General features: G+C 45.4%; 1 protein-coding gene across 1 annotated transcript in view; it reads left to right on the top strand.

Annotated features, from left to right (window-relative positions):
• Positions 1 to 6,058: 6,058 nt before the first annotated feature.
• The window catches only part of MALT1 (MALT1 paracaspase), a gene marked incomplete at both ends in the record, with an annotated part of 58,875 nt that continues 49,903 nt past the window's right edge, over positions 6,059 to 15,030 (top strand). Inside the window, 2 exons of the mRNA XM_080714483.1 lie at positions 6,059 to 6,261; positions 11,407 to 11,573. Of these exons, the coding sequence (XP_080570609.1) occupies positions 6,059 to 6,261; positions 11,407 to 11,573 (370 nt within the window). The remainder of the gene's footprint in view (positions 6,262 to 11,406; positions 11,574 to 15,030) is intronic.

The following is a 15,030-nucleotide window of genomic DNA, read 5'->3' as shown; positions in this document are numbered from 1 at the left end:
AAATGAGAAAATTCCCATAGTCCTTTAGATGCCGACAAGAATGGGCTGGCAGGGATGTGGATGGCGCGCCCTGTGTCCGCGGGCAACCTGCGTGGCCCCACCACAGGGGCTGAGTCAGAGACGTCACAGCGGGTTCCAGCCTGGAACAGGGTTGGGAGAAAATGAGTGCCACTGAAGTCACATAAGTCTCATTTCCTTTTCTCCATTGTAAACAGATCCAAGGACCTACAGTCCAGGTATTCTTTTGGACTGGGTTGCTTAAAACTTGTTCAGCTATGAAAAACTCAGTATGATTCTGGCATTTTTGCTTGGAGTACCATCAAAATGTGTAAAGGAAAAAACAAAATAAAACAAACAACAAAGAAGAACCAAGTCTATGAGTCAGTTCCCACATCTGCTGAGTGTTTTGAAGATGACCTCAGTAGAGTTCCATAGAATGGAACCACGAGGTTCCTGCAGATCATATGGATTCACAAAGATCTAAATCACTATCAGTTAATGAGGATGGACTCCCACGGTAATTATCTATAGACATGTGTGAACTTTTTTTGTTTTGGGGATGCTGGAGATTGAACCCAGGGATATAATATCTCTGAGCTATGCCCCGGCCCTAATTTTTTTTGAAACAAGACCTCATTAAGTTGCTGAGGCTGGCTGTGAAATCTGTGATTCCCCTGTTTCAGCCTCCCAAGTACCAGATTACAATCCTGTGCCACCACACCCAGCTGACATGCATGAACTTTCAAGGAATATGTAAAACTCAGATCTCTGCTCTCAATTTTTCTCCTGTGTTTTTATAAGCATAATTGTTGATATAGAAGAAGCTGAGATAGTGATTAGATTGTTCCCAAAATTAGTGTGAAATTTTGAAACTACTAATAGATGAATTATTATAACAGACATATCAAAGATTAGAGTAATATTGAATTAATGATTACATTGTTTCCCCAAATTAATGTGCAATTTTGGGAGTACTAATGCAGTCATATATGGCATAACAAAATGTTGGTCAATGATGGACCATATACAACTGTGGTCCCATAAATCATATTGCCTAGGTGTGTCATAAGTACAAGGTGATGTTCACATAAATCACATGAAAGTTCACATGAAATCACCTAATTTCTCTGACTATATTCCCATCCTTATGCAGTGCATGAGGTTGTATATGCTGAACTTGCTTTTTCCTGACACTATGCTATTGGATACTATTGACTTCTACTTTTTTGTGGGTGGGGGGGTACTGGGGATGGAACCCAGGGGCATTCTACCTGAACTACACCCCCAGCTCTCTTTTATTCTTTTTTTTTTTTGAAACAGGATATCACTAAGTTGCGGAGGACCTCAGTGAGTAGCTGAGGACGGCTGAGAACCTGTGATCCTCCCATCTCAGCCAGTACTGGGATTACAAGCGTGCACCATCATGCCTGACTATCTTCCACTTTTTTTTTCCAGACATAGAAAGTAGCTGGACGTGGTGGCGCACGCTTGTAATCCCAGCACTTGGGAGGCTGAGACAGGAGGATCACACAGGTTCAAAGCCAGCCTCAGCTACTTAGTGAGGCTCTCAGCAACTTAGTGAGACCCTGTTTCCAAATAAAATATAAAACAGGTTTGGGAGTATAGCCCAGAGATAGAGAGCCCCTGGGTTCCACCCCCAGTGCCATCAAAAAAATAAATAAATAAAGTGAAGCTCAGAGAAACTAAGTAACTCACCTAAGGTCACACCACTAATAAGTGACCGCCTCAAGATTCAAATTCAGGGCCAACTGTCAAGGCTGTGATCTTTCTCCTATGCTCTTATACCCCAGAACATAACTGAAACTTGTGTAGTAGAAATACTAACATGAGGAGGGGAAAAAATCATAAAATATAATGTCAGTCCTGGAGACAGGATGGATGATGATGGATATGGTGACTTGGTAGGTTAAAAAGGCAAGACAGAGAACAGGGTTGGGAGTAGGGTGAAAGGAGGGATACCCTGGCTTGGGTAGGGGAATGAGAAAGGGGAGGGGGAGCAACACAGTGTCCAGCTGAGTTAGCCATTGTAAAGAAGCACTGTATAGAAATGGGAAAGATCCGCTCAGGGTACTAACATGTTCCCTATTTTAACCCATCCTCATATATGAGAAAATGCTTAAGCAACACCTTGCACAATGTAGGTTTAGAAAAGAATTCTACTAAAGCATTCAACAAATACTAGCTTTTTTGTTTGTTTAGGTGCTGGGGATGGACGCCAGGGGCATTCTACCTCTGAGCTTCCCCCAGCCCCTTTTTTCTTTTTTTTTTTTTTCTTTTATTTTAAACAGGATCTCGCTAAGTTCCTGAGGCTGGTATCAAACCTGTCATCCTCTTGTCTCAGCCTCCAAAGTACTGGGATGACAGGCTAATATTAGCTTTTATCCATGACATGTGAGCTCACCTACACTATGGGTCCTTAGAAGGCAGGGACTATGTCTTTGAAATCTGTGTCCTCTCCCTTTCCCAAGCACTAATATGGAATTGATATATATTAGACGTTCAAAGTGTTCTGCAAAGAGTCCAGTAACGGGAGGATCTCGGTATGCCTAGGTGGTCTGTGCACACAGGTCTCAAGAGAAGATCCAGGAGAAATGAGTGACCACGTGTTACTATAGTCCATTGGGAGGCCACTAGACTGAGACCACTCCAGAGCCTCAGGTCCCTACCTAAGCCAACTGAGTGTAACTCAGAGGTTTCATACGTCAAAGTCTACGGAAATGAAACTTTAACCAACCCAAAGCCACGAGCTACCCTCTGGAGGCGCTTTCCCCAGCCAAGACAGCCATCTGGCCATCCCTGAAAAAAGAGCACACAGGGAACGCCTCATCTCTATTATCGACGCTGAGCCAGCCACAGAAACGACCCCATCGGCCTGATGTGTTAATGAAAGACTGAAAACTGCACCAATTTTACCCAATCAACAACTAACTATTCCACTTCTCATGAACTGACCCCCCTTTTGTCCCCAGGACATCAAAACATCCACCCGAGACTGCACAGGCGGCTCTGATCTGCCAGAGTGTCCCTTCCAGGAGTGCATTAAAGCTTTCTCTTGACGCTGGAGAGGGGGGGGGGAGGGAGGAGGGAGAGAAGGGAGAGAGAGGGAGGGAGGGAAAAAAGAATTCTACTACATTTAAATTAAAAGATAGTCCCTAATATGCAAAAACTAGGAAGAAATGGGTAATAGGAGGGAATCTGGTGGAAGAAAGAGCCCTATAGAGGAGCAATTAAGGTGACCAATCAGAGGGAATGGGAAGGGGGAAGATGGAATCTCATTAAAACATAAGATGTACGTAAACAAGTATATCAATGTTTAACACTAAATCAAGCATGGGATTGAGGGAGGGGGAGGGAATGGGATGGGGATTGGACAAAGGCTAATTGGATGATGTATACTTGGATATCCACACAAGTCTTATATTCCATTATGATGTTTGATTACAATGCACCAATAAAAATTTATTTAAAAAATTAAAAGATAGGATTCCAGTGGACTAGAAGACTAGAGAGTCCCTTCCAGGATTACATTAAAGCTTCCTCTTGATGAAAGAAAGAAAGAAAGAAAGAAAAAAAGAAAGAAAGAAAGAAAGAAAGAATCTATTGCATTTAAATTAAAAGATAGGATTCCAGTGGACTAGAACACCTAATTTCCACAATCGGCACCTGTAGGTAATAGACTCTTGAGAAGATATTTGTTTAGTGACTGATGATAAAACAGAAAGGCACAGGAAGCGATTGGGAAGGTTGACCAAGTCAAGGTGAGTGTGAGACAGCATTTGGTACTTGAAGGTATCTACTATGAGCCAGTCACTGAATTAAGTGCTTTATGTACATCAAATCCTTGGATTCTGGCAAGAACCCTATAGAAAGTCCACTTCAGGCTCATGGTAACAGATGAGGCTCAGAAATTAAGTAACTCATTCAAGGCATTAAAACCGGAACCCAGCACTCTTCCTGGTCCTGCTCTTAGCCATTACAGTGCACTCTGAACTCTGAACTTATACTGGAGTGAAAAGGCTTGGTGACCAATAGTGCTAGAATGTGGTGGAGCCTGTACGGAACACTGACCTCACCAACAGGTATGAGAAGTCGGGCATCCAAATTACTGCTGCAGAAAACCCCAGTTTGGGGTGATGCAGAGCTAATGGCACCAGAAACTCGGCCAGGAAGGCTGGTGTCTCGGGGCTACCTGGCCAGTCACGCTCCAGACTTGATGGCTTTGATCCCAAACTAACCTCTAGTCCCCAGTCATGGGACAGTGACCTTGAACGTAAGCTAAGAGAGAGCCCAGGCGTAGCCATCTATGGGTTCGTCTATTCTGGGTCATTCCAGGAAAAGGAATCCTCCACAACGTCATCTGCTTTGATTATGAAGACTGTGGGTGGCAGTCTCACCCAGAGGAAACAATCATTTCCAAGATCTGATTAATCCAGATCCGCCTCAGCTCAGTTGTTTATGTGTGATGCCGATGGATCCCAGAACCTTGTTCCTACTAGGCAGGTGCTGCGCCGCTCACCTCTACCCTTTACCCGACCACTGAGTTTTTTTTAATTTTATATATATAATTATACATAGTATACATAATTACAATTATAAATATGTTTTATATAAAAATAAAACATTTATACGTATATGTATAAATATGTATATATGTGTGTATATGTAGATATACATATAAAACATGTATATCTATGTATATATGCATATATATGTGTAGATATATGTATATATACACACGTGTGTAGATATATACACATATATGCATATATACACGTATATACATGTGTGTGTGAAGCAACTAATCCTTCTCTTTTGGGGGGGGGGGTTACTGGGGATGGAACCCAGAGGCATTCCACCTTCGAGCTACACTCCCAGCCCTACGTTTTATTATTTTGAAACAGGGTCTCACTAAGTTGCGGAGGGACTCACTAAGTAGCTGAGGCTGGCCGCGAACCCGGATCCTCCTGTCTCAGCCTCCCAAATGCTGGGATTGCAGGCATGAGCCACCACACCCGGCTCCAATCCTTCACTTTGATGCCCTCTACCTGCACAGCTCCCTTCCAACCTTCCTTAGGTCTTCCACGGCTATGTCCAACATGTCTTTCATGTGCATTTTAAGTGGAGAGCAATTACACCTTGCAAATCGATTTCATTCTCTCATAATCCTCTTCCAGGGTCAACCTCCATTTCTCCCTATACATATATATATAGGGAGGGAGGGAGGGAGAGAGAGTGTCTAGGCAGGGATTTCGGCCAATTCCTCTGCACGCATCTGCATCTCCGACACTTCCCCTTGGCAATGCCATTCACCTCTAACCCTACAACGAGGAAGCGCCCGCTGAGCTTGCCCAATGGGGAAGCCGGCGGCGTCGCCCAGCACGCGGAGGTCGGGGAGTGAGTGAGCTGAGTGCGCGGGGGCCGGCGCCAGCGAACTGCGTGCTCGGGATCCGGGGTGAGGCAAGCCTCCTCCCACGGCCTCGGGAAGCCCCTACGGCGCGGGCTTCCTCGACGTGGAGGAGCCGACTGGGCGTAGTTCTTCGCCGCTTCCTCCCGCAACGAGCTGGCTCTGGCTGCACAGGGGTGTGCTGTCATACGCGCATGCGCACGGCGCCTTTCGGTGGAGCCGCCCTCCATAGGCCACGCCCTCCGGCGGAACCGTCCTTCGTAGGCCACGCCCTCCGGTGGAACCGTCCTTCGTAGGCCACGCCCTCCGATGGAACCGTCCTCCATTGGCCACGCCCTCCGGTGGACCTGGCCTTTATAGGCCACGCCCTCCAGTGGACGCGTCCTCTATTAGCCACGCCCTCCAGCGAGCCCGTCCACCATTGGCCGCACCCTCTCTTGGACACGCCCAGGACACGCCCCCTGCGCCGGTAGCTCCGGGGGCCAACCTGTCTCGCGGGGCGAGGAGCGGAGCTTCCTCCTGTGAGCGCAGGGAAGCGCAGCGCCGCCCGAGTTCTCCTTCCGCCCGGGCTCTGCGGCTGCGAGGCGGGCGAGGGGCGAGCGGAAGGGCGCCGAGGCCGGCCCGGCGGGGGCCATGTCGCTGTGGGGGGATCCGCTGCAGGCCCCGCCGCCCCCGGCCGTGCAGCTGTGCCCGGGGTCGCTGCAGGCGGCCACCCTGAACCGCCTGCGGGAGCCGCTGCTGCGGAGGCTCAGCGAGAGCCTGGACCGCGCGCCCGAGGGCCGGGGCTGGCGGCGGCTGGCCGAGCTGGCGGGCAGTCGGGGGCGCCTGCGGCTCAGGTGAGCCCGGGGCGGGGAGCGCGGGGGCGGGGAGCGCCGGTCACCCGCCACCCGCGGGCCCTGGGGAGGAGAGGGCGGCGAGGTGGGACCCCGGCTGGGAGAGGTGGGACCCCGGCTGGGAGAGGCGGGAGGGGGCGCGGCTGCTGCACACCCGCTTCCTACTGTCGGCCCCTGGCGCTGAAGGCGAGACAGGGAGGTTGACCCCGAGGATTTTGAGAAAATGAAATCGATTTGCAAGGTGTAAGTACTCTCGACTTAAAATGCACAAGAAAGACATGTGGACCCAGCCGTGGAAGACCTAAGGAAGGTTGGAAGGGAGCTGTGCAGGTTGAGGGCATCAAAGCCAAGGATTGGGCTGCAGGGATTCCTGAAGGTTTTTATAGAGAGAGGAGGAGGGAAAGACTGAATCTGAACTGAGTGAGTATCTTCATCAAACCGAGTCACCAGGTTCTCTTCTGGACTGCCCCATGAACAGAAACTTTTTTTGAGGGAGGGTACTGGGAATGGAACCCAGGAGCATTCTACCTCCAAGCTGTACCGCCCCAGCCCGGTTTTTTATTATTATTATTTTTTTAAACAAGGTCTCATTAAGTAGCTGAGACTGACCGCGAACCTGTGATCCTCCTGTCTCAGCCTCCCAAGTACTGGGATTACCACGCCTGGCTGAACATAAACTTTTAAGTAAAACTATGTTCCTGATGAGAAAAACCACAGAACTGATAAAACCAAGTTCCACTTGACACCGGAAAGCTTGGGACCAGTCTATTAGCTATTCTTGACATGTTAGTCTCAGGATTCCTTTTTGCTCTTTAAGAATTATTAAGTGCTTGAGCAGCTTGTGCAAAAACCTGGGTTGGATCCCCAGCACTCCAAAATAAATGAATGAATGAATGAATTATTGAGGAGGAGGAGACACAAGGCGCTTTTATGTAAGTTATATACATTTATATGAATATATATATATATATATATTGTATAGACTGGTTATACTGGTCATTGCCACATTTGAAATTGAAACCAAGAAATGTCTAAGATACTGATTTGTTTTGAAAAATAACCCATCACATGGTAACAGAAATAACATTTTTGCTGGGAAACAAACTTGCCCAAAACAAATCAAGTTCATTAGAAAAATGGCATTGGTTTGCATCTTGAAAATCTCATTATTTTCTTGGATCATTATTGTCCCAGAGCTGGATTCTCCTATGTGTTTCTCTGCCTTCACTCTGTTGGAATAGCACAGGTTATGGAACACTGGGAAGTCCGGTGTACATTTCTGAGAGAATGAACAAAAAAAAGTTAAATAAGGTCATAGTATTATTATGAAAACTGTTTTGACATTATGGACCTCCTGAAATAGTCTCAGGAGCTGCAGTAGGGGCTCCCAGACCACTCTTAGAACCACCTTTGGAGACCACTGTTATGATTTGGGCCTGCCTCTGAACTCCTCAGCAGTTCTTTAAATTTATCAAATGACTAAACTTTGTCTTGTGCTATGACTCTGTGTACACATCCTTATGAGCTACTTCAGAACAAGAGCCATTTCTTAATATTCTGTGTTATGCATAAAATTTGTCTTAGACAACAAGTACTTGTTGAATTGATCAGAGAGTCATTTATTCAAACTTGTAGTAAGGGCCTGTTATTATCTAGAAGTCCCAGAAGTTAAAAAGTTAATTATTTCACTCCTATTCAGAAGGGCTTATCTAATAATGGACTGGAATCTGGGGACATTTGCAATAATATTAACTGCTTTGTTAGGTAGAAGTAATGATAAAAATTGGTGTTTATGCCGGGCGTGGTGGCGCACGCTTGTAATCCCGGCGCTTGGGAGGCAGAGACAGGAGGATCGCGCAGGTTCGAAGCCAGCCGCGCGCGCTGGCTTAGGAGACCCTGTTTCCAAAAATGAAAATATAAAAAAAAATAGGTCTGGGAGTGTAGCCCAGAGGTAGAAGGGCTTCCAGGAACCCCAGGACCACCAAAAAAAAAAAAATTGGTGTTTATTATTTAAGTATATGATGTGCTAAGAGTTTATATGCACTATTTATTTTAACCCTCCCAATCATCGGGAGTTTCGGGATTTTGTTATTTTTGTTTTTTGTGGTACTGGGGATTGAACCCAGGGGTATTCTACCTCTGAGCTCCACCCCCAGCCCTATATTTTATTCTTTATTGTGAGACAGAGTCTCACTAAGCTGTGAAGGGCCTCACTAAGTAGCTGAGGCTAGCCGCACACATGCGATTGTCCTGTCTCGGCCTCCAAAATGCTGAGATTACAAGTGTGCGCCACCACACCTGGTTTGGAGTTTCAGTTTTGTTGAGACAAAATGTAATTTGATGATTTGGGATTATTGTCCGCGCAGAAATTACTGAGGTAGAGAGGGCAAGCTAGCAAAGTGTAGCAGACCGAGGCATACTTTTCTTTCTTTTCTATGAAAAACACATTGGGCTTTTTGCTGTGCAAAGAAAATTTAAAATACTATTAGTCTCGGTCTATACATCTCTGAATGTATACATTTATCATGATGCAAAAAATGTTGTCTTTGGGGGGGGCAGATCTCCAGAGTATTATGGAATTAACCAGGAATGTAGTTAGTTAGGGGAGTGTCTGGGCTTCCTGGATAGGACCTAGTACTGAGGACTACTACTACGTAATGAAGAAGAGGAGTAAGGCTCTGCATGGAAGAAGCATTGCGGCTGGAATTGTTAAAGGAGTGGGTACCCGATGCCAGGTATTCAGTTTTTCTCCCCAGGCCTTCAGTCGCCTTTTACTAAAGGCTGAAAATGGTATTAGCTTTCTTTGGGGAACTTAAGGAAAGGTTTGAGACCATTTTTCCATGGAATAGTTTAGAGGAGGAGGAGGACACGCAGAGAAGGGCAATCATTTGTGAAATCCAAAAATTCCGGGCGGGAGGTCTGAGGAGACAGGTGAGTTGCAGCAGCCTTCGTGATGAGGAAGGTTAGTTCCATGGAGGTGAGTTGGGGTGAGGTGTTTTGGAGAATCTGGAACTATTAAGGTCATACCTATGGAGATCAGCACTAAGGTGCCATTTAAGAAGTTGGCACTGGCTGTATTCATGGTGGCACACATCTGTATTCCCAATACTTGGGAGGCTGAGACAGGAAGATCACAGGGTCGAGGACAGCCTCAGCAAGTAGTGAGACTCTCATCAGCCTAGTGAGACACTGTTTCAAGATAAAAATAAAAATGGAGCTGGGAGGTGTAGCTTGGAGGTACACACACACACACACACACACACACACACACACACGGCACCAGAAACTTGGGAGTTGACAACCAAAGATCTGGGTCAGCTGGTGATTCTTACTCTATTTTATCCCCCCCCAAAAAAGTTACTTTAAAGTGATTTTGTAATGGTGGGAGACGAACATCTGTGATGGTAGAAAGCGGGGTGTTTTTCTCTAGATGTGGGGATTGTGGAGAGAGTCTGATCCCACTGGATAGCATGTTCCAGGATGATGTGAAGGAGTCCCTGGCTCCCACAGCCCGAGTATCTCAACAGGTTGCCTCTTTCTCTTTTTTTCCTCTTTTCACTTTTTTCTTGACTCTTGATATCTTTCCTCACTCAGACAAAACAATTTTTTATTCAGGAATGTAAATAAGCAAACCATAAGAAGAGTCCATTCAGGTCCATCCGTCAGAGGTTAAGAATAATTACACATGTTTTCAGATGGTTATCAATGACTCACGATGACTGCTTGCATATAGTTTCCCGCAACCATGTACGTGTGGGAATGTCCTTCATATAAACCCAGCCCTGATCTATCCTTTCCAGAATGAACTAATATTGGTGACTCTTTGCTATGAGTGTGAACAGGTACAGATGCTGAGTGTCTAGCCCAAGCTATGCAAATTCAGTGGAAGGTGGAACATCTGAACCCCAAGGACGGGCAGAGCTGGGATGGGTGGGCTCTAAAATGACTAAATTCTGCTTAATAGGGAGCTAAGAAATGGGTTGTGGAACATGGACCAAGAAAAACTCATCAGTCATTGAATACCTATTTTGTAGAAGGTACTCTTTTAGTAACAGAAATCCTGCCCTCAGTCAGCGTATAATAGGAATGAGAATGTGTATTAAAGTTTTAACCCATTGCCGGGCGTGGTGGCGCGCGCTTGTAATCCCCGCACTTGGGAGGCTGAGACAGGAGGATCAAACGGGTTCTAAGCCAGCCTCGGCTACTTTGTGAGGCTCTCAGCAACTTAGTGAGACCCTGTTTCCAAATAAAAATATAAAATAGGTCTGGGAGTATAGCCCAGAGGTCGAAAGCCCCTGGGTTCCACCCCGAGTACCACCAAAAAAAAAAAAAAAAAGTTTTAACCCAAGGTTCCCAGTCTCGATCTGCTCAGTTTCTGAATTTTGTAGTTCCCTAGGGCCCAGACTTTGTATCTCTGTATCTATGTGAGTGACTGACAGACATCTTAAAAGCAACATGTCTATAATCTAACATACCTTCTCCTATCAGCTGCTCTCTCAGTTAACACTTCTCCTCCTGCAACTGATTAATCCTTATATTATTTCTTCTCTGTTCCTTAACTTGGGCATTTTAACTCCTTTCCAACTTTGTAACACTGATTGTTCTATCCAGCGTCGTTTTGGAGACGCTGGCTTCTCTTTCTGCCCATCGAGAGCACTTCATGTGCTGAGATTTGGAATGCACGTGCTGAGATCTGCACTATTTGGACTCCCTAATGGAATGAGGACGCATTCCTCTCGGGAGACAGTAGAATCTAGCTCACTAGCACCTTCATTCTGTGTCGTCTTAGACTTCCTCATCTTCAGAGAAAGAGGAAAAATAATTTTTTTGTTCTTATTCTCCGTTTTCAAATTAAAAGCAACGATTCCACTCCATATCAAGGCTCGGTTTCTCGTACTTCCTGCTTCAAGATTTCTCTTGCACTCTCCTGATTTAGTACACGTGGAAACTGAGTGGGAGAAGGGAATAAAGAGGAGGAGGAGAGGAAGAAGGGGGAGGAAAGGGCACCGGCACTGATCATGTAAATTGTCTTCTTGTCTCTCACCAACTTATGGTTTATTCCCCGTAGCGCCTGAAATGGTCCAGATCATTAATAGATCTATCATTCCGAGGAATGTTGTTGACTAGAATTCATTGTGTCACTTTCAGTTGTCTGGACCTGGAGCAGTGTTCTCTTAAGGTGCTGGAGCCTGAAGGCAGCCCAAGCCTGTGTTTACTGAAACTAATGGGAGAAAAGGGTTGTACGGTGATGGAACTGAGTGACCTCCTACAAGCGATGGAACACACTGAGGGTCTTCAGCTTCTCAGCCCCCCAGGTATGTTTTCCCCTTAGGAATAGTCTCAAAAAGTTCATGAAGTCGGGCTTACAGAAAAATGGCTCATTTGACCAGGTCCATTTTGTTAAATATTTTTGGAGAATAGAAATTATATCAAGGTTCATTTTTCCTAATATTGAGACCAAAGAAGACAAAAAACAGATAAAAATACATGAATATCATTTGTATTGTAGATCATAAAGCCAGCGATGGCCGGCTGTGGTAGCGCACGCTTGTAATCCCAGCATTTTGGAGGCTGAGACAGGAGGATCTGTTTGCAGATAGCCTCAGCTAATTAGGCCCTTTGCAACTCAGTGAGACCTTGTTTCAAAATAAAGAATAAAAAGTAGGGCTGGGGGTATAGCTCAGAGGTTGAATGCCCCTGGGTTCCATCCCCAGTACCACACACACACAAAGCCAGCTATGGGAGACATATTTTAAACAATAGGAAAATTTGAATATAACCTACATATTTGATATTAGGGAATTATCTTGCAATAACAACATTGTAGTTCTATAGAAGAATTTTCTGTGTTCCAGAGAGATTTATGTTAAAATATTTAGAGGTATGCTTTCTATAAATACATGAGAAGAGGACATCTAAAAAAGTGAATACACATACTTTGTGTGTTTGTATGTATGTGGATGGTAAAGAAGATGGGACAGATGTTCACTGTGATTCAATTTTTTGCCAACACAAGAGTATTCTTGTTAGTTTTGGGTGGTTGTTGTTGTTGTTGTTGTTGTTATTGTTGTTGTTTTAGGGATTGAGCCCATGGATTAAGCAGTCTACTTCTGACTGCTATACCCGAGTCCTATTTTTATGTTTCTTTTGAAATAGTATCTCTCTAGGTTGCTGAGAATCTCACTTCTTGCTGACACTGGCCTTGAACCTGTGATCCTCCTGTCTCGGCCTCCCAAGTACTGGGATCACAGTGGGTATGCACCACCATGCCTGGCTGACACAATGCTCTTGTAATGTTAACCATATGTAGTTTTCCTGAATACACCAGTATTGAGTGAGGCTTCTCACTTCCAAAGTGAAGAGAGAATAGGAAACAGTTCCTTCTCTCCATAGCTACAGCTAGAGCTAGTCAGTTGCAGTGGTTTCAGATAGGGAGGCCATACATCACAGTTGCCCGACAGCAGCCGCACTCCAAGCCCACTTCCCAGGGCCCGCTTGGCCACGTGTCCCACTGGACACAGAGAAGCCAGTCAAGCTTGGAAGGGCCGTAGACTAAGGACTCGATGCTCTCTATTTTGCATGATTTTTTTTTTGTACTGGATATTGAATTTAGGGATGTTCTACCTCCGAGCTATACCCCCAGCCCTATTTTATTTATTTACATATTTATTTATTTATTCTGTGTGTGTGTGTGTGTTGTGTGTGTGTGTGTGTGTGTGTGTGTGTGTGTGTGTGTGTATGTGTGTAGGTAGTACTGGAGATGGAACCCAGGGGCCTTCTACCTCCAGGCTATTCCCCCAACCTATTTTATGTTTTATTTGGAAACAGTCTCACTGAGTTGCTGAGAGCCTCTCTAAGCTGCTGAGGCTGGCTCCAATCCTGTAATCCTCCTGTCTCAGCCTCCCAAATACTGGGATTATAAGTGTGCGCCACCACACCCGGCTCCCTATTTTATTTTTTATTTTGAAACAGGGTCTCACTAAGTTGCTGGGACTGGCTTTGAGCCTGTGATCCTCCCATCTTCAGCCTCCCAAGTACTAGGATTACAACCATTTGCCAGCACACCTGGCTTTATTTTACATGATTTTTTTTTTTTTTGGTGGTACTGGGGTTCCTGGAAACCCTTCTACCTTCGTGCTACACTCCCAGACACCTATTTTTATATTTTTATTTGGAAACAGGGTCTCTTAAGCCAGCGAGTCTGGCTTCGAACCTGTGCGATCCTCCTGTCTCTGCCTCCCAAGTGCGGGCATTACAAGCACGCGCCATCACGCCCGACTATTTTTCATGATTTTGATGTGTGCCACTTCATCATAAAGCCAACATGGTCATGATATAATGAGGAATTAGGGATACACTGTATAGCAGTGAGCTGTCAATTACATGTACCAGAAAACCCAACTCCAATTGATGTAATAAACGGGATGTGTGACTTCCTTTGTCTGAAGAGCCTAGGAGCAGACTAGGCTTGATGAGACGCAGAGAACACACCTGTTGTAGGGAGCTGATCGGTGTTTGACTTTGGTCTTCTGTTCTTGGCATTGGCTTCCCTCCACAGCTGATGCTCCACAGAGCCCAAGATGTCTGCTAAGTATTCCCGGGCTCATTCGTCTTTGTCCCAGCATTCCCAGCGAAAATCAGAAGATTCCTTCTCTGCAGCTAGCTTTGTTCACGCATCAGCCCCCAACCCTGTTCCGGTGGCCAAGGACACGGAATGTGCTGATCACCACGTTCCATGTCCTGGTGTTGAGTCAGCTTTCCAGGAACCACATGTTCACCCAAACAAAATTAGACCTGATAGATGGAAAAACAGCAAAGGCAACAGATACTGGGGACAGGACCAAAGCATCTACTAGGAACAGAAAGGGCCATAGAAGAGACCTGGGCTCCCAACGCACGCTGCCTTACAACCCTACTGTAGATGCAAATACTTCCTTGTAATATACAGAGGATCCAGTCCTCTGCTTCTGTTGCCAAGTGCCTCTTCATACCAGGAGGTATGGGCTACGAGTAACTAGCTGCGGGTGCACATGCCCCCGTATGCAGCTGCTGTCACCAGCAGTATCCTTCTTAAGATGCTACTGTTAAGTTTTTCTTTGCCTAGTGCCTCAACTCATAAATACCCAGTAGTTGTGATGGTTGAAATCCACGAGTCTAGGGTGCCAACTTCACTACCAAACTCTCATACTTTATAGAACTCCAAGGCCTCTGAAAACATAAGCCTCTCTAAGAACTAAACGCACTTCTACCTCATTTTCTTTTTCAGTAATTATTCTTAATTATTCTGCTGGTTGCCAGCTGGATAAAATAAGCCGAGTTCTCGGCCTCTCGATGTCAGAAGAGTTACGTGAAGTAGAGATGTGTTGGATTGTTTCTAGACAGTGACAGGGACCTCAGATCTCTTAAAGTCTGGACTATGGTCATGGGCCTGCGACCTAGTGTTCCTGTTCCTATTTTGTTGTTGTTAATGTTTTTAGTGTTCCTGATTTTAAAGTCTCCTGTATATGAAACCAAGTTTGACTGAAATTAAGTCATGTATTTGTTTATATGTAACGACCTGCCTGAATTCTATTTATTTATTTATTTATTTATTTATTTATTTATTTATTGCTATACTGGGAGTGGAGCCCAGGGGCATTCTACCTTCAAGATATACACCCAGCCCTATTTTTTTATTCTTTATTTTGAAACAGGGTCTCACGGAGTTGCAAATATATTGCAGGCATGCGACACCATGCCTGGCTCCTGCCTGATTTTTTTTTTTCAGTACTG

This window comes from Muscardinus avellanarius, assembly GCF_963383645.1.
Source record: "Muscardinus avellanarius genome assembly, chromosome: 17".
Lineage (NCBI taxonomy): Eukaryota > Metazoa > Chordata > Mammalia > Rodentia > Gliridae > Muscardinus > Muscardinus avellanarius.
This window is presented reverse-complemented; position numbering and strand designations above follow the sequence as displayed.